Source organism: Lepidochelys kempii, chromosome 6, assembly GCF_965140265.1.
Source record: "Lepidochelys kempii isolate rLepKem1 chromosome 6, rLepKem1.hap2, whole genome shotgun sequence".
Lineage (NCBI taxonomy): Eukaryota > Metazoa > Chordata > Testudines > Cheloniidae > Lepidochelys > Lepidochelys kempii.
Genome location: NC_133261.1, coordinates 29,766,965 through 29,788,250, shown reverse-complemented (window position 1 = coordinate 29,788,250; position 21,286 = coordinate 29,766,965). Strand labels below are relative to the sequence as shown.

General features: G+C 37.9%; 1 protein-coding gene across 2 annotated transcripts in view; it reads right to left on the bottom strand.

Moving 5' to 3' along the window:
- The window catches only part of TSG101 (tumor susceptibility 101), a 50,667-nt gene that overhangs the window by 12,328 nt on the left and 17,053 nt on the right, over positions 1-21,286 (bottom strand). Inside the window, exons 6-8 of one of the 2 annotated variants that reach the window (XM_073347307.1) lie at positions 19,902-19,968; positions 17,128-17,222; positions 1,979-14,477 (exon numbers count right to left, since the gene is read on the bottom strand). In XM_073347307.1, coding sequence (XP_073203408.1) covers positions 13,897-14,477; positions 17,128-17,222; positions 19,902-19,968 — 743 coding nt within the window. In that variant the 3' untranslated portion in view covers positions 1,979-13,896. Of the gene's footprint in view, positions 1-1,978; positions 14,478-17,127; positions 17,223-19,901; positions 19,969-21,286 lie in introns of those variants that run through there. The other variant, XM_073347308.1, reaches the window with a different exon arrangement.

Below are 21,286 nucleotides of genomic sequence, written 5' to 3'. Positions count from 1 at the left end.
TTTTCATTAACAATGTTTGTAAACTTAAGCACAAACATATCACAATAGAGAAAAGCAAAAGCATAACTATATACAATTGTTTGGATTTGAATATAGTGCAAGACAAAAGGTTGTATGTTGCTCCTTCATATTCACCCCAAGCAAAAAGATCAGAACTATTTAAAGTAAATTCTAGAAAGCTACAAAGGGATAGTAAGAGTCAAAACAACAACAAGCAGGAACAAGATCCATGGTCTATGGGATATAAAATAAGCAGTAGCCTTTCATAAACTATTAAGTTACTCAGCCATACAGAAGAAGAGGTACAATAGTTGCCTATTTACATAATGTAAAAAGGATTAAATCTTTCTATAAAATGTGAATATATAGCTTGAAGTTTATACTGTATTCATTCAAAAGTTGCTATAATTGGAAAAGGATGAAAACAACTGGGCCTGGGATGTTACCTTTCTAACTGCAGGCAACAAATGTAAGATATTGCATTAATGCTAGGACCCAAGATTAGACTATTGTTTTCTGTTATTACTGAATGCAATGTGTGTGTGAGGGGAGGGGAATTGTCCAAGATTTCCTTTACACCCTACAGAAATGTTGAGCATATGTACTTGCATTGCGCAACTGCCTTTCCAGACAATTAATGCTTAGTATGTGTTCCAGATTGTAGGAAAGCTTCCAGTCATCTTAATTAAAAATATAGCTGATTAAAAAATCCTGTGTTAATTCAGGATTTTGTTATTTAATAATCTTATGGAAGGACTGCTGCTCAATCATAAGAAAAATTCATTTTCCAACTTCAGAAGACTCTACGAAAATGGGAAATACAAAATGTCAGTAGATCTTAGATGAGCGTATTTTGCAAACAACAACCCCCAAAACCCTCAAAATCAAAAAACATCATATGAAGCACAACTATACTTTTCATAGTTTCCTCTCATTTAAGTCACAAAAATGAGATGTTGACTGGCCTATCTTGTGTATTTGCAAACAAACATATATGTGAACCTAGAAACATGGCATTTGCTGAGGACTGATTACTGGATGGGGTTAAGGGCCTAAAGTTTTCTCTGAGGTCCTACTCTTCCCAATTGATTTCATGATTATTACCATCATTCAGCCAAAAATGTGGGGGGAAAGCCTTGCGTCACAGAGGATGCATTTTTAGCTACAACTCTCCTTTGAAAAGCAGCAACTCTTAATTAACTGTTGTATATCAGGAGTAATGTTAATCTTATATTTCAGTAGACTAAGAATATGTAGCAGTGTTATAATAAGAAGTAACCATTCAGGGTCACACTAGGTATCTAACATTAGGCATTTACTTATAATAAAATTACTTAATATCTAGGGAAAGTTTTCAGAAGTTTTTCTCCTGGCTAAATTATTTTATCTGGCTTTAGCGGATAACCACATTTGCTTTATTCACCCATTTAGAGCGATAAAGTTAGCCAACTGTAAGAAGATTCTGTATAAGTGAATTATACAATTAACTTCTATTGTAATTCAGTTAAAGCAGCCTAATTAATCTGGGCAAACAAAAGAATATGGCTAGCTGCAGCTTGGCTGCAGTTACTCTAACTCAAGGATGGCCAACCTGTGGCTCCAGAGTCACATGCGGCTCTTCAGAAGTTAATATGCGGCTCCTTGCATAGGTACTGACTCCGGGGCTGAAGCTACAGGTGCCAACTTTCTAATGTGCCGGGGAGTGCTCACTGCTCAACCCCTGGCTCTGCCACAGGCCCTGCTCCCACTCCACCCCTTCCCGCCCCCTCCCTTGAGCCTGCCATGCCCTCACTCCTCCCCCTCCTGAGCCTCCTGCACGCCACAAAACAGCTGATCGGGAGGTGCGGGGAGGGAGGGAGAGGCACTGATTGGCAGGAGGGACTGGGAACAGGGGGAAGCGGATGGGGGGCTACTGACGTATTACTGTGGCTCTTTGGCAATGTACTTCGGTAAATTCCAGATCCTTCTCAGGCTCAGGTTGGCCACCCCTGCTCTGACTCAAAGGTTTTACCTGGTACATAAAATGTAAGAAACATTTATAGACTCCTACAGATTACTGGGTAAGTACACTCAATTAGATCCAAAACCAATTTCCATATACTCTGCAAAAAGGTTAGATGGTATTACGTAAAAGATATTTTCCTTTGTAACAAACTTGTAAGTGCTATGTAATAATCATGATAATTAACTTGGGATGAATAATCAACGTTGTTATTATTAAACAATATAAAATGAGATTACCACAGTAAAGTGGTTACTAGGTATGTGTGACCTGTAATTTACAGTTACTAAGCAAATACTATTTTCACATGGGATTCAATACTAGCAAGTGCGAGAGAAAAAAAGTATACAATCATGTAAATCAACTCTCTGCCAAGATTTTCTTAGTCACTTTCTTTGAACGTAACATTAAATGCATTAGCCTTTAGGTGGATTAACAGAATTTTTTCTGCAGATCACACTTTCAGAGCAAGTAGCTATATGTCCTCTGCTAGACTAATTAATGTACATATTAAAAAGATAAAGTAAACCTTTCAATTTGTTGCAGAAAAATGTTGCATGTATACAATGCAGAAAACTTCAGTCTCTCCAATTTCATGTTGATATCCCTGCACTGAAAAAGTAATCATTCCAGTCTCCATTACAAATCACTTTAACTGTTATCTATTAAAGAATAATACACAGCTTTGCAATTTCTCTTATACTTCTGGTTTACATGTAATTACTTTGAGATACACTAAATCTCAACTGCAGCAACAGGAATCACTGTAGTAACCTGCGTGACCGGACTGTGCAACCTTTATATGGCTGAACTTTGTATAGTTTTGAAGCCCTGTTGCTGCAAGGGAAACTTCAGAAAAGAGAAAACACCCAAGGAAGCCATTTACACAGGAATAAAGTCAAGTTGTCAAAATACAGACGTTGTCATAACATCACGCATATCATACTCTCAGTGTATAGCCAAACCAAAATTACGCACATCACAAAGCGGAAAGAGTTTTATGAATTAGGCTAACTCCCTCAAGAGTCACATACCTCTAAAGACTAAAACTGAGAATATGTTTGGGAAAAAAAGTTATATCTTCAAGATCACTTCCTTTACTTTTTCACTGCGGGCCTCTTGACTGATGACTGTATATCCTTTCAGATTCAGTCAAGGGATTCCCATATCATCTGAAATTCATCTCAGGATAGCAGTGCTACAAGGCACATACCTCTCCCTCCTCAGCATTCCCTGCCCTACTGGCCAAACTGAGCGAGTAACTAAGACCTAAAATTAAGCCTACTTTTCCAACACAGTGGTCCAGAGGGGAAAACACTCTTTTGAACCCACAAACCGTAAGAAAAACAATTAAATCTAGAGTAAATCAAACCATAAGAAAAATATTAGTAATTTTAATTTGGGGTTAGTGCATATCAAGTTACACCAAAGAAGTTACTGGATTAGCCAACTATAAAATAATTCTTAAATAAGTAAAAGGTGAACAGACTGCAAAAATTTCCATACTAAAATGTCTCAGAAAATTTCTTCCTAATTAAGTGTGTAACACTTTCAATCCTGAATACTTTGTTGTACAGTAACTGCCCCACTCAGTATTTCCCTACAGACATTTATTTTTAAAGGCAGAAGTGAAGAGAACACGCGTTCTCTGTGGATGGGCCTAAACTCTGGAATTCATTCTCAACTGTTCTGACAGAGCCAAGATTGCTGACCTTGAAGGCACACAGCAAAGCCCATCTCAAGTTTCAGGCTTTTGCCTAAGGAGAGGGTAGATACATCTGTGGTAGTTTCTTTGAAATTTGATCTATTTTGTATAAATAGTAATTTTTAAAAATTAAATGTGTGATTGTAGTCATGTAATTAAATACATTTTGGGAATCAAAACATAAAAAGAACAACAGAGAGAGGACTGGGAGAACAAAGAATGCCTGAACTGAAAGGAAAGGAACTGACCCACTATAACATTTCCAGGTGTTTGAGGAAGAACTGGAGCTCAGGATCCTGGACCTACACTGGCAGCACAAAACAGCCACAATGCCATCTAAATGGATTGGTGAAGGATTCTTCCAGCATATATATTGGTACGTATATTGGAGAAGGATTCTTCCAACATCCCCCACTGACGTGGAGTCACTGTGGAGTGTCCAACGTCACACATCCCCAGCCTCTGCTGCAGTAGGTGTGGGTCAGGGAAAAGGGGGAGTAGCCAGGGTATATCTATGCCCCAGAGATCCCCAGCTACCAGAATAACTGATTAGGGTCACAAGCAGCTAAGACATAAATTAGAGCAGTCTTAAGGCTGCTCTAATGTATAAGAGGGAATAGCCTGGTCCCTGACTGACCTCAGGTTCAGAGGAGTTGTAAAGGTGACATAAAACCAACTTTATCCCCAAGCTGTAACGATGGCTAAGTGCATCCTCTTGATTAACACATTAAATTAATCAAAATGTTCCAAACAAAGTTTTACAAGCAACTAAATGGGCTCTCTCTCATACCAGTTTCTAATCTTGACTCTTTCTCAGAAGCCTAAACCCCCATACAAAAACATCCAATTCTTCCAGTCAAGAATGCCATTATACTTTACGCAAATCAGCATGCAGGTTGTGTAGCAACAGGAGCACGATACAATTATCTGACCTACTTTATGAGCAAATCCTTTTTCTAAATAATCAGTCTTTGATCTAGTACTTTGCGCAGAACCTTTTAAAATCAGTACACTCGAACCTTTATTTCATTTGTCAGCATCTCAGACGTAATAAAATCATCAAGGTAGTGCACATCTTTGTTGCGCAACAGAACAGATCTGTTTCTGAACACATCATGGGTTCAGACTTATTTATTTTTAAAATAGTTGGGTTTTTATAGCATTGTTTTACTTGAAACTGTTTTGGCTATCTTCTCTGCGATAGCCTATGACAGTACCAGAAAAAAGTTTAAAAGCAGAAAATAGACCACACAATCACAAGCTAATAGTCAATGGGCCGATACTTCAAGCAAAGACTTCTGCTGTCAACCATGTACTCCAGATAACACAAGAACAGGAAAGACTGACCAGATGCAAGATCAAATCTAATCTGAGATTTTGAACTCTGAAATCAAGAGCATCAGAAAATACTCTAAGATGAGTATATGCAGGTATTATTTACATCAGGAACCAAATATATTTTTCACATCGGATTTTGCAGTGCTATAAAGCTGTCTATGTTAACTCCAAATAAGAAGAGACCTGGGTTTAGACCAGCATTGATCTCTACAGCTTCTGTGTCTTAAAGTTACAGATTAATATCCAGAATGTTGCAGGTAAAGGCAATGCCACAAGTAATGGGCCAAGAACACCTACTCTGCACCACACTGAATATACCTTGGCCAAGAACTCAGTGTATCGCTTACCTTTTTGATGCACAAAAGAGTTTTATAAGAGAATAACTATAAAAGAAAGAGTCCTCTTCTGGGATGCATATATTATTTAAACTTTTCCAAAAGGTTAAGACTGAGCTGCTATATCTGAAAATAATAAAGATCTACTCTAAAAATTATTTGAACTATTAAAATTTAAGCCAACAGAAGTTGGAAGGCTGTTACTACAGACTCTAGCCTTAACAGTGTATGTATTAGCTATGCTTTAAATCAGTATTTGCATCTTTGTGCCTGTGTTAGCTAGATTCATTTGGTTTATGACAATACATCTTCCATAACTATACTCTAGCACACTTACTTTGAACTTTCTGGTTTTTCTAGTAAAAAGAATGCTATTTTAAAGCAGAATTTACAAGTACTCTGTTGTTACTAATCAGTAAATTTCTGGGGGCGTAAATCAAGTTTACCTAAATTATTAGGTATTGGAAATTGTTTGGTTTTAGAATGTTTCCGAAGGGTTACTCCATGAAAGTCTACATGGAATTTAGGAGCTCTTCATTAGTCTATATTGGGCTTAGAAACTATACATTAGGCCTCTGCTCGTCTCCCATTCTACTGCTATCCCTGCTCCCACAGATCTTAGAAGCTATATTCCAAAGCCCATGACTCTCCCCTCATCCTTTCCTTTCTCCTGCTCCCAACACAAAGGCTTCTCCCATCCAGTTATTTCAAAGCCTGAAGCCACCCAGTTGAAACAAGGATAATAGTAAAAAAAAAAAACCAACTCATGCAATACCTATATTATCAACTCACCAAACTCTGCTAAATGAGCCAAAGGTACAGAATAAAGATGAATCAGGTGTTTTTAAGCCAAGTCATTTTTAGTCACAACAAGCAACAAACGAGAATGTAGAAAACTTTTCAAGAAGTAAAAACTTCTCTTCAATGAGTCACCTTATCTACCCCATAAATACTAGAAAGACGGCATATTGTGATAAATCTGTTTTACAATCCCACACGTTCAGAAAGTTGTTTAAAACTACTGAAAAACGTACCTTAAAAATCTATCATCAATATTTCTGATCATTAATTTTTCATGATAGAAAAATTATAACAAAGCAATGCCAGCTTTATATTTTTCACCAAGTAGTAATGGACTCATTTAGCATGTGTTGCATGTTAATGGTTCTATGCAGGATATGCAGCACAAAGTTCTAAACCTAATGGCACCTATTCAGAGCCAGTAGGCATTACTGTTTTATTTTATATATAAAATTTATACAAGCGTCTTGTACAATTCATCTATTAATAGACTAAATACCCCTCATGTAGAAGCTGATTGATAGATTATTAAAAAGATGATGTCTGGTTCATAAAAATGTATATACAATACATTTCATTTAGGTGTCATTTCTAGCTCATGTCACTCAGGCACTTTACTGGTCAATAAAGACATCTACAATATTTTGTTAAAAGTTGTAAACACCTATCACATGTGGCAATGAAAGTATGTGAAATGGCACATAAACCAAAAGGAATTTCTCAAGGATGCTTCAATGCTGAGGAGACAGGACTAGCACTTTCTACAGGAACACCAGAGAGGGGAACCAAACCCTTTAATTTACAGTAACTGAATATAAATCTTATTATTTACTGAAGTAATGCGTTATATACATTGTTTTATTATATTGCAAAGATTTTACCATCACTTTTATATGAAATTATTTGTGAGGTAAGGGATGGGCAGAAGGGGAAAAGAGAAAGCAGTGGTTATGGTAGCCAGGAGAGGTTTAAACTTTCTTAGCCCTGTAAAGTTTCCCAAAGGAACAAGAGAGTACACTCACTACCAGACAACTGTAATTATGAGAAGAAGTGAATTGTAACCATCCAGACACTCAGATCATGAATGTAAGAGTTCACAAGATTCTAGTCACTCCTTTTAAATATAATATACATTTATAAAGCAAAACCAAAGTCAGTGATCAATACTAGCTGTTTTCTGAAATCCCTTATTTAGGACACTTTTGTACAAGACATTTTAATAATAAACCAGGAGGGAAATATTAGGGAAGACATCTTAATCTTAAAAATGGAAATTCAGATGACAAAAAACGTTAATGAAACAGGAAATGGTGGATTTCTACTAACTCCTTGCACATGTAAGGTTTCATTTTGAAATAATCTCAATGTGGCTCCTTACAGAGCATGAACCCTTAGCATTTTCTGTCACTTCCATAATTAGTCCAGCTTTGGGAAGATTTTTATGGCACATAGCCATTAATCCCTAGGAGCACTCAGACACTTAACCTTTACTACGCAGAGTCTGGTTTCACAAGTGACCTTACAGCAACTTCAGACCCGTAACAGAATCAGAAGGATAATGAATGGGACAAGACTGAAAAAAACTGCTTTGAAGAAACTGAAATTAAGGTCACTAATCAAAAAGCCTACTTAAATGTCACGGTATAACAAATAAAATGCTGTACATTTGATCCCTAATGACATACTGTGTGTTACGCTTATAAGTGTGACCTAACAGGACATTTTAATAGTCCTTCATCTCTACAAGCCACAACACTGTAGCAGCAAGAAACAAACATTTTTATGTAAAAAATTAAGATCCGCAGTTGAGAAGAATACCAGTTCCTTCCTAAAAATGACTTGGGACTACTTACTTGAGAGACCACCTCTGTTCCCCTGCCATTTGGCACAACTGTCCCCTCCAGCCTGTGAGAATGTGCTGAGTTGAGTGCTGCTTTGGATGATATCCCAGCCAAGAGGGGGAAACAGGATGAGTTTAGCAGGGAGGAGCAGGCTACGCTCCCTGCCCTGGCAGCTGTGTTCCAAACAGAGCTGCAGCCTGATCCCTCCTTAGAGAAGATGAGGGCTGTTGTGGCCAGTCCAAGTTCTGAAAGCCCTCTTATCTGACGAATGCAGGGAGAGATTCCCATGGAATAAGCAACTCCTTTACAGGGAATGGTTTCCCTCAGGGGAGACAGAGACTTGGAGTACCAGGAGACAGTTAGTGGTGTCCCAGAAGTATCACCTTAAGACATTAAACTTCTCCGATGACATCCCTTTTTCAGGACATGGGGAGATCCAGCACACAAAACACAGGCTGTTGCATAATTTTTACTGGCCTAGAGTTTTTGAGACAGTCAAAGAATAGTCAGAACATGTGATTCCTACCAGAAGTGTAAAAAGCTCAAGAAAGTGTAAAGCAGTCAAGAGGCCACTACGATAACAGAGGAACCTTTTTTGAGGCTGACCATGGATACTGTGGGACCCCGTAGTAAGATTGACACCATCAGCTCAGGATTAAACAAAGACTGTGAATGGCTAGCCAAATACAAAAGCAGTTTCTTCTCCCTTGGTCGGCACACCTTAACTGCTAGAAGAGGGCCTTATTCTCCCTGATTGAATTAACCTCGTTATCCCTAGCCTGATTCTTGCTTGCATATTTATACCTGCCTCTGGAAATTTCCACTACATGCATCCGACGAAGTGGGTATTCACCCACGAAAGTGTATGCTCCAATACGTCTGTTAGTTAGTTAGGACTCTTTGCCGCTTTTCCAGACTGGAAAGAAATTCGTACTAGGGGTGATAGATTATGCTACTTGCTATCCTGCAGGACTGCAACTCTGTCCTCTGTAAAGGCAGGCACAGATGCTGATGTTCTCTTGTCAATTTTCAGCAAGATGGGCTTCCCCCCCAGCAAGTTCCTCAGGGACTCATTTTCATATCAACCCTTCACAAGGGTTTATGGTAGAAACATGGGGTCAGACACTTGTGGGCCTCTGCATATCACCCTCAAGCCAAAGGACTGGTGGAAAGATTTAATAGGACACTTAAAATGATGCTGGAAACTTTTGTAGAACAGCAATCACATGATTGGGACAAGTGTTTACTGTATCTACTGTCTGCCTGTAGAGAAATTCACTAAGAAACCGGTTTTCCCCTTTTGCACTGCTCTTTGGAAGGAGGGTGTGGAACCCTAGAACCAAGTGAGGGATGAGTGGGAGCTTAAGACCTCTCCTGAGGAGGAAGCAGTAGAGTATATATTGTCCTTCAGGGAAAGGCTCACAGAACTCCTGGATTTTGCTTAGGAGAACCTAGTTAAAGCCTGAGAGAGAGAGAGACTGTACGGTATGACCACAAGGCACAGGCCAGGTCACATGGAACAGGGAATAAAGTTATGGCACTCATTCCAAAGTGGCAGAATAAACTCCAAGCTGCCTAGGAGGGGCCCTTTAAAATCATCAAGCAGCTCAGTGAGATAAATCATGTTGTGAAGCTGGTCTAAGGCAGGATGCATGCAAGTGATCTGGCAGCTCAAAAAATCCTACCTCATGAAATGGTGATACATGTACATCTACAAGTAACCAATGTAAGTAGTTGTCAGTTTATGCATGATCAAGCATGCAATAAATCAAGCAAGCATAACATTATTCCCACCTCTACTGGCATGAAACAGGCAGATTAACTGTGTATCTACTCAAACTTAACTATAGTGCATCTGGCACTCCACTATAAAACAGATGCTAGTAGTGAGTCTGAAAACAGAGCCTTAAAATGAAGTGCTTTTCCAGCCATAACTATAATGCAGTTAGTACACTGCAATGAAGAGCAAAAATCAAGTGTGATTACTTTGAAGAGCAATGTGAACTAAACTTCTGAACCCTGCCAAGAAATATGATAAGATGGAGGGGAGGGCTCAAGGAACCTTTCCTGCCGTGGCAAATCTTGCACAAGTATCAGGGCAATCTCAGTTCCCAGGCTTGGGGAAGCTAAGGGATTGTTCCTTCCCTGCACCCTTGAGAGTGCTTATGGCTCCAGAGAAGGTGCAAGTCAATGCAACACCCCCTCTTTGCCATGTACTCCAATGGGGAACTTCCCCTTCCTCCCATTTATGCTTATCCACAAGTAGAAAAAAACATTGTTCCATTGGGGTGGGCCATGTGGGCCACAGGCTGGGAGAGGAAAAGTGGTCATATCATCCTGCTGGATAGTACACCCTCTGCACTCCTCCCTCTCTGCACCAAGAAGAAACTCTGCATGCCTGAGGCACAATCCCTTCCTAAGCTCTCCCTAGGATGGGACAGCAATGCACTCTCCCCTGCTAGGGTTTGTGGCTAAATTCCAGAATCTAGCTAGAAGGATGCTGTTATGAAGAAACTATTTGATCACCCTCGGATTGAAACATCTCCCAAGCAACAAAGGCTAATGCAAATCAAATGCAAAACTGCAAATACATGTTCAGCATGTACATGTCAGCAAATTTCCAATGACTATCTTCTAGCCCCAGATCAGCTTCAAGGGTACAAATTTACACAAAGAATATATCAGAAAACAGATACACTTGTTGAGACAACTACATATTTTCATTAACATGAACAGAAAACTCAGACCACCTATTTTTGATAAAACCAATGAAAATAAGAACAGATGCTAAAGAACCTAATCCCAACAATCAATATATTTGCACCATCTTTTGAGACATTGTCTCCATTGATTAGATAAAAGGATTACTTACCTACAGACCAGAACAGGAACTCCAACAGAATTCTGCAAACTAAAACAGACCCTGCAGAAGATGTTTACATGCACCGTGTGCATACAAGCACTCGCAGGCAAACTTGAGCAAAAACACCCAACAAGACAATGGTTTCTGCAAACCAATTTCAGTAACTCCAAGAATACCACCAAATGGAGAGAATACGAAAGAAATCTTGACAACATACATTCGCCACTGCTATCGCTTAACAGCAAACAACAACATTTACAATTAATGCTATGCACCTTAAGTACTACATTTTGACCAAAGGTTAAAAGATACAAACCAACAGATACTCAACCACAGTGATTACTAAATACTGACTATCTGCTTTAACAAGAACTATAGCAACAAAGTCATACTCAGTCACAAATACGTGTTGATCAGGCTGAACTATTTGTATTATGAGCTACTGTCTTTTTTTTTTTTTCTTAACGTCTTAACTGAGGTATTTAACTTTGATGTGCATTTAAACTTTTTGAAATATACAGACTAAGTTAGAAACTGTTATGAAAATATTTTTAGTAAGTTTTAGTACCGAGTACCATTTCAACAGGCTGGAGTTAATAGCCACAAAGGCACTTTATCTCAAAAACGAATTTGTAAACTCACATCCTTCCATGTCATGTGTTCATTAAAACACCACAAGATGACTAAAAAGTAAAGGCTACAACTTTATTTGTAAAACACAATCACCAAGTTATACAAATTAAATGCATTAATCATCAACATCGTTCAACATCAAAAAGGTATAAATATGACTGTAGACCTCGCCAGAGTGTAGGTAATTTCCATCGGGGAATATTCTATTTTCCAAGGGTAGGGTGCAACACGTACCCATGCCATATGTGCTGGAAGTGCTTCTAAGTCCTTGATATGTACATATTGAGCAGAACCTTTCCCAATGCGTGAGGGAGTCAGCCCCAGTTCCTCTAAAGGCTACAAATTTTCCCTGTACAGCAGGGAAACCTTCAGAGGTATTCAAGAACAGAGATTAATACTCAAATAAATCTTTTCCAATATCCCTACTGCAAGCTTCACCAAACTAACTTTTAGCCTGCACAGTGTCCTATATTCTATTACTTTTGCCTTAGAGTCCTGTAAACAGACTTTGGTGTTTTCTACTAAACTGCAGCTTCCTAATTCCTCCTCCAAAAAGTTGGCGAGGCTGGGAATTTGAGTAATGCAAGACCAGAATAGTGGAGAATAAACACTCCTCCACTCCTAGTACTCACCTCTCCCCTGCCTCTGACAAGTGTCCTTTTGCAGGCAATTCCCTGCATAACCAGTATCTTTCTGGATGAAGACTTGATTAAAGAGAAAATTGGGAGAAGGGGCACCTGGTAAGGTTAAAGCAATTCCTTTCTCAAGTCCTGTCATAAAGGGATTTCCAAATGCAAATTGCTGCATCAAGGAGCTATCAAAATACTGACAGGAGTCTTCATTTAAGAAAATAAAATGGGTTCCTTGACCAAAACTACTTTAAATACAAATTAACAAACGTTATGTAACACATATCTGAGACAGGAGAGAAGATGGAGATTTTTGAAATATTAAAATTCTTTTCTACAAAATTTAATTTTTTAAATCTTAACTATATAGAATAATATATTTGCTAATACGTTTCACAATATTTTGTTTTGTAGTAGCTCAGCACTCCCAACTAACAAAAATAAATTTTAGTGCTGGTTGGCTATATGCAAAAAATAAATTGTAAACCAGGCCCAAAGCTTTTTCCCTACAACAAACATATAAATATACTGCAACAATTACTGGAAGGAAAATGCTGCAGTTTTCTACATGATCGTTAAATTAAAGAGACACTGTCAAGCAGTTTATAGCAATTTCAAGACAGAAAAAACCTGAGTTTCAAGTGAATCAGTCAGGCAGTTTCAAAGAAGAAGAAAATCCACAATATAAGAAAGTTTTAAACGGCTTCAATTCTGAAGAAGCAAAATAAAAGCAAGAATGTTTCTTACTGTTTTGGAGTATCAGACACTTTTGCCAGGGCTACACTGCAAACATCAAAGATATTGGCGCAAGCACAAAATTGTTAATTTTATGCTTTGTTAGAAAGAGGAAAACTGCTGGGAAGATGGAAAAGGACAAAACTGGTAAGGAAAGAATCTGTTTTCAACCATCTTTAAAAGAACCAAAAATACTATACTTTAACAAATTCAAGTCTATAAAAACAGTTGGTTATTTTAAAAGGACATTATGTCAAGAGTCTATACCTTCACAGCAACAAGACTGAACTTCTACAGTAACTGTCATCTGAACTGTCAAATGCCCCTCTGAGGTAATTATTATGTATTTTACAGACAGGTAAACAGAGGCATGGAGAAGTTAACTGACTTATTTCCATAATAAAATAGTGGCAGAACTGGGAATAGAACCCAGAAGTCTCAACTCACAGTGTCCTGCTCTGTCAGACAACCTACCTTCCAATTTTACATTTTTTTAAAGTTGCATATTGTGTCAGAAAATGTCATCGTGAATATGTCCCTACAGTTCGTATTACTGTATCTCTAATAATGAAATGCTTCAAAAAGTTCACTTATTATACCTTAGGTCCTACCACAAAGCTACCTACTACTGAATGATTTTGCACACAGAAGATAGTGTATTAAAAAAAGGGGTAAAAACTATTTGGCAGTGTCCCTTTAAACAAATTACATAAATTAATCATATGAAGCTCAAAATAAAATGTTAAATAGACCTTGCAGAACAACAAAGTTTAGCGTCTGGGAATAACATTTCATTTTAATAGTGGGGTAACAAATATTGTGTGCCACAAACACTATTATCAATCTCCGAAATGTATTCAGCAATCAGTACTGTTTCTCCCCCATGAGCGATGGCAACTCCAAACACTACCAAAGTATCCCCATATCATTGGGAATCCTCCTATAGTGTATTCCCTACCCCTGGTGAGGTTCCTACGTCAAAACATGGCCAATAACATCAAACTTCCTCCAAAGTCATATCAAAGTCTCCAAAACACTCAGTAAATCCAGGTTGAAGACATCAGTACCACTTTGAGATAAGAGAACACCATCTAGATGGAATAAACCCGGAGACTCTGGTACAAGGGAATCGTGTCGGATCACACACCCTCCAATAAACTTCATAAAGTTGCCAATTTCCCTATTGACTTTTTTTCTGTTCTTATCCATGAATCTATAGGTCTCTTCTTGGTTCCATGCCTTTCGGGGCACAATGTTTGACCAGACCAGAATGACATTCTTGAATGTGTGCTTGATAAATCCTAAATCTTTCTTAATTCGGATTATAAGATCCACAAATTTTGTTGTCCCCAGATCATTTCCTCCCAGGTGTATCACCAGCACATCAGGATCTGGCAGACGCCTTCGTGCATGAAACAGAGTGGGTATTAACTGATCCCACATCATGCCGCTCTTTCCTATCCAGTGCAATTTGGCATCCTCCACTCGAATGCCCAGCTGTGGACCAAAGCTTCTTACGAGTGCCCGTTTTTCTGCCCAGAAAACATACGAATGACCACAAATCCATACCTGCTTCTGCTTTCTTCTGGCATCTGCTATTAAGAGAACACAAACAAATATTAATGCTTTCGTCTGGACTCCACCTTTATAAATTGTATGTGGCCTAACAGCCCCTCAACTCCCTTAAACGTGGCTCACTCTGCCATACTCCATACTTTGGAAAAGCCAAGACCACAAGTGAGGCACATGCATAAATCCTAAATGTGTCATATTCAACCATAATCTGGGAGACCAAGTCTTCTTCCAGTGTCTGTTTAGACAAATGTGTCCCCTCACGTACATGAAGAAAAATTTACCTTCCTTCAGACGTCTTTGCTGGTAATTAGTGCCTGTACTGGATATAAAAAATCTACAGAAGGCAATCCATGTTCATGTCCCTTTGGAATGGTCCCACAATGGCAAATATATATTCTTTGTCTCCTATCGTGATGAAGGTCCTGAAATACACTAGGTCAGAGGTTCTCAAACTGTGCTCCGTGGACCACGAGTGGTCCGCAAGCTCCATTCAGGTGGTCCGTGGATAGTTCCCTCTAAGATGCGCGCCTGGGTGGCCGCACATGAAAGAATGAAGGGCCACCCACCTAATTAGTGGAGCCGTGCAGGCATGGCTCCACTAATTAGGTGCCTGGACCCTGGAGAAGACGCACATGTAAGGTGAAGTGGTGGCCTTGGAGGGGACTAAGGGGTAGGTGGGAGGGGGAAGCGGGGTGAGAAGAGGGGGTGGTGGGGGAATTTGAGATGTGCAGGGCTGCAGCAGCCAGAGAAAGAGGCGACTTTCCCCAGCTCCAGGGCTGCGGCTGCTGGGGAGAAACGGCCCTCCTTCCCAGCCCAAACTCAGGGGCTGCTGCGGCGGGGGAGAGAGGGCACATCCACTGCATTAGAAAAGTAAAACTACAGAGATGAAAATATGAGTTGTGTGCTTTTATTTGTAGAACAAAAAAAGTTAATAATTAAGTTTTTTTTAATATAGCACTTTTATCCAAAGCGCTTTACAATAGTTAGTTAATGGTACAAACAACATTTGGAAAGATCATTAAGTGGTCCGCCGAGACCCTCAGCAATTTTCAAGTGGTCTGCGAAAAAAAAAAGTTTGAGAACCACTGCACTAGGTCTTGCCAGAGCTTGAGAACTTCACAGACTTACTCAACCACAAAACACCCTCCACCCCAACCATCAGAATAAATGCTAGCTTCATTGTTATTTTGGGAATACTGTTGCAAACTTTCCCCACAACTAACAGGGGTCCCAAAACAACAGATGTAAGGAGACCACTCCTATTAGACGGCTGTCTTTTTCATGCAACTCATCCCCTCTTGCTAATCTATGAGACTAATATCAAATACTGGAAGTCACCCAGCTTTTCAAAGAATAGTAGTCCAGACAGCTGAGGAAGTACAAACATATAAGCATAAGAGCCAGCCTCCTGGGTACTGCTGCTCAAAAGGTTCAGTGCAAGAAAAGACGATCAAATAGCCCGTGCATTAAACCCCTAAAATGCCGACTTGTACATATCAACCCAACTCCCATCTCTCTCTTCATTCATTTGGCTGGTGGACTGCATTATCTTCAGTTGCCACATCATCCCATAGTTTCTGAGTCTCCTGGTAACCAAAGTGAGTGCTTTTGGTGCTGCCAATACAGTCTGGCATTTAAAGTGGCAATTGCTATAGCCACTTCAGAGGCCAGCAATACTGCAACAAGGACGTAGATTGGCATATGGTGCCTTCGGAAAGAGATACAGTTTGAGCCCTCCATTTAAATGAAATATGCCCCCCTCCTCCCAAGATAGCACTGCTGATTCTCAAGAAGTAGGACTCAAAAACACCACAGTCCCAATCCTTCACCATGACTCATAGTTCCCAAAACAAAGTGAAGACCACAAAAGATTTTACAGTGCAAACAAATATACATCTTGTGTTGCAAGAAAATAAAGTCAACTGCTTACCCTGAGTTGTCAGATTAGATTTACATTTTCCTCAGGTACCTCATTCAAACCAGTTTCAAGATATAATTTTGTTTGCCCAATACATAATTAATATACAAGGGATATAATAAAAGATACTGCATTTCTAAATAAGAAAGAGCACATATACACTTAAAACTTGTTTGTGTTTTCTTGTTTTTACTTATGGTACTTATTTTGCAGGAGACAAAGGCTGTAAACATATTACAAGTGATTGCTACTTCACACACAATGTCTTGAAGGAACTGCTATCAAACTAGAGTTATAGCTCTGTATCTCCACTTACTAGATGGTTCTCTTGGATCAAATCAAATGAATCCAACAGATAACTAAAATAAGGACAACAGTTTTTTAAAACAAACAAACAAATACACAGAGCAGTGCACGTGCAATAAAAATGTCACAATTTACCAAATGGGGAAAGAAAAATGTAGGGTGGTTATATGCATTGTGCTTCAGAAAGTCCACAAATCAGAGACTATGGATAGAAGGAAGACAATTTACTAAGTTCCTGACTGGAGGAAACAAAACACAATGGATATTTTTCAATACATGTTAAATGGTATCTCTGCTTAAAAGTTCAGGTTTTTAACTACCATACAAGTACAATGCAATTTATGTCTGTGTTTCATAAATGTGATATTTCCCCCCCGGTCTACTTACGTCTGGCACCTTCGCTTTCTCTAGAACTCAGAAAGAGAGATACTTTCAAAGTTACTCACCAACAGTAGTCACAGGAGGCTGAGAAGTGTAGTGCTGACCACTTGTTGTCGCTGGAAACGGACCACCAGGTGGATAAGGGTAGCCCGGGTAGCCACTTGGTAAAGAAAGTTATATTAACGTTATGCAAGAAATTGCAGAACATCCACGTACATCAACTTTACATTAAGTTTTCCAGTGCTAAACTTTTGATTCCAAAACTTTTTACAAAGTTATCATACTAAAAGAAAGAGCAAGTTTCCTTTTCAAATATAATAAGCCACTTTTACAAGTAAAGGTAATAAACTGCTTCAAACTACAGGCCAGTAAAGACTTTACTTTCTTCTTCTTCTTCACAGGATACGCTACTAATATAGCTTAAAGATGTTTTTCACAATTTCTTGTATAATTTAAAACGATATCATTATACTTTTGTCTCTGACAAGTTATTTGCAGGTCAAATGTTCTGAATGTTTCAAGTTTCCTTCAATTTGATTAATTTATTTTACCATCCCGAAGAACCACTTGGAACCATAAATATTTAAAGAGAAAGTATTTACATACTAAATTGTATTAGAGTGTTGATTGGCACAATGATAGTAAGTAACTGTTGTACAGCTGTTAAACTAACTTTTTATTTTGTTTTTTGTTGTGTAAAAAGCAAGTGTTAAAAGTTTATTTATCATCATGTAATAAAAATATTAGAGTAAGGTAAAAAGTCTTCTGTCACAGTACCATTAAGAATTTTTGTGGAAGGAGAGGGAGAGAATAAATACACAGATATTAACAACAAATTCATTCATCAAGGCAGTTGACAGTTTGGGCAGATGACATTTAATCTGTCTTCATTTATCCTCAAAATTGAAACTAACTACCATCATGGGAAGTGTAAATCTTATGCACTAACTGCCAGGATTAGGCCTTACTGATCTGTACCTATCACTTCCTTGTCGTAAATAGTCTTTTAATTATAATTTAAAAAATAGTATTAGACTCTATTTCCCCAAAATATGATAATTTATGGCTGTTGACCAAGAGGGATTTTTAAAACTGAGTAATAAATGAAAACTTAATAAAAAGAGGCACAAAAGATCTTCATGATGATGTATTACAAGAGGAATTTAGCACATTTATTTTTTGAGACTGTATTATCTTTTAGGTCTTTTTAATATGCATGAAGTGCTCACGGGAGAAGAGCATTGTATCATTCAGAAAAATAAATGCAAGTCTGCCAGAAGCAGTGACATGTCTGCCGCTCCTCCTAACAAGACCCTACTCTCCGAAGCACAATTTTGTTCATACAGCAATTCTATACTAGACAAGCATAGCAATAATAAAAATAACCAAGGATTCCAGCCCAAACAGATGCAAGATACATGACTGCATGGCATACTTACCAAAAGGTTTACATTCAGTGCCACCCCATGCTCCAAAAGGGAGTGAATGAAAGCCCTTTGAAGTCAAAGTGAGTCTCAAATTTACTTCAATAGGCTTTGGATCATACCCAAAGTGTAGATTTTATATCAATACAATAAACTATTTCCTAATCCCTGCATTTAATTAAAATATTTAAATATTTTAAAATGTGTTGCGTAACAATGAATAATTAACAAAAAGAAAGTTCCATTCTGTGACAGTTTGGGATACAGAAGGCACAACCCTGCATATGAAATTATGAGATAAGCAGGAGACTTTCAAAATTGTAAGGCTAGACTGTTTATTGTTTATAAAATATTTAAGTATTAGATTACAAATTTCAAACAATCAAATGGACTTTACAACAACTATGAAAGCCTCCTGTCTGTGTCATACCCTCATAATACTGAAATGCATTTACTGGGTCAAACTTGACTTTCTACATTAAGTTTATTAACACCAGCGCCATTCTCAATTTGGGACATATAGAAACACTGACATATTTCTTACAATGAATTTTTAAAACTATTTTAACACATACATTAACTAGCTTAATATTTACTCTTTAGGTTAACAGAAGTAATCACTTCAATTTTCTTTTAAAATTCAGTAACCAAATCCCTCTGGTATCAAGTTTACTTATACTGGGCAGCAATATAACAAGAAAAACGCACCATAAGATAGCCAAAGACCTCTGATAGCAGAACTTTTAGAGTATAGATTATGACAAAGGTGATGTTAAATAGACTTACTTGAAAATTGGAATTTGACTGGTTACCACATATTCAGAAGACTGAATTGATGTGTAAACTAATTTTTCGTCCAACACTTAAGAGTCATTAAAACATTACAGTTATTTCTTATTTGGAGCAATGTTATTCATGGCTCATTTTGATTTTATAGTGTTTGTGGATTGAGGGGAAGGGAACAAAGGGTGTTCTATATTTGCCTAGAAGAAAGGTTTAAACAAAAAATGATTTCTTACTTCAGCAGTCAATTGCATGAATTGAAATTGGACAATACTTTTAAAAAGAAATAGGGGGACCTACCCCATAAAAACTGATCTTTTATATAGTGTAACAAGAGGAGCAATAATCCAGCAAGGAACACTTTACAGTAAGCAAATTTTTCTAACCAAAATCCAACAATTGTATATTGGCATCAATTAGCACTAAAGGGCTTAGCCCTATTCAAACTTTCCCTCTGCTATTGACAAGAACTGAATCCTCGACTTTTGAATAATTCACTACCATAATAATTTAAAAATAAATCCAAGAACTCAACCTCCATCAAAAGAAGATACAAACGGGGTGTGGGATTCTCAGAAGCAGCACTATCACAGCAGATCCTCTTCAGTGACTGGATTTAAAGCATAACTTACCTTGGGTTAGGAGGGTGTCCTGGTGGATAGGGAGAGATTCCACTTGGCATGCCTGGCATGTAGGATGCTAAACAAAATAACAATTTTGTACAGTTTTACTTTTCAAGATTTTGTTAAATGAGGTAGACATATTTATGCTATGATGAGAGATATTTCAATACACTGTTCATCCATGAACACAGTACAATGACAGAATCAAATGTCAGTAACAAAGAAAAAAATGTGACAATTTTTTTTATGTTTATTCAACATTTATAGATCATGGCTTAAAACAATTCATTGAAAAAAGCCAGAAAATTTTATGCAAATTCATTATTTAATAAAACAAAGCCTGGTCAGGTTATCTAGTGGCAATACAACCTGCTGCTGGGGGGAACCCTCTCAGAATCAGCAGGGGCTGGGAGGCCTGAAAACACAGTCTCACATACCACTGCGGCAATTTCCTTTAGCTGATGTTCAAAGCTGTGGTGGCAGAATCTAGAGGCAGTCATATACAACTCTCCTCAGTCAATGAAACCTGAGGAACCATTTTTCTTTCCATCGTTTAGTCATAATTTGATTTAATACTAACCAGGTAAATACTCATCCCTGTGCTTTTTTGCTTATACAAAACTCCAACACTGCAAATTAGGATATAAACCAATTTAAGCACATTCTTATACTGTATTTGTTTAAAAAAAATCATTGACTCATTTCTACAAGTCTACTTATAATATGAGCTATTATACGGATGATAAATAGTTTGTGCCTTCAGATGGTCTCCAGACAGGCTCCCTCTAGTAATTATATTCATACAATTAGGCATTAAGAGACCCAAATACACTTTTCTCTTTAGATTAGGGATGATCTTGCACCACTACTATTTTAATTCTGCAGACACCTCTTTAGTACTGAGAAAACCTTCAGCACAGAATTATTCTGTAGCCTTTGCTACTATCATAAATTCTGTCAGCCACCATTTTCATTATAAATCCCTATTTTCAAATTCATCCAACTATGCCATAAAGAAATTGAAAAACACTGCATAAGGTGTGTCATTTGTTTTCACCTCATTTCACCAAGTGGGAATCAACAGTGGTCTAAGGAAAATGATGTTATGCTTCCGAGATGAGTTATGAAAATTTGTAGTCTGTTATTTGTACTCATATTTCACTAGTGACAAACAGATAACATAATAGATAAAAATGTCTATTTTAGTTCCAACCTGTTCATTTTAGCTATACCTAGTACTTTCCTTTCCTAATAATCATTACATGATTGCAAGTTAAGCAACTATTTATGTTATGAAATGATGCACTTCTCATTGTTTGATCCTGAGAACCTTCAGAATCATTGCACTAAATAGCTTACTACTAAATAACACAAGATTAGAAGCGCATTGCCAA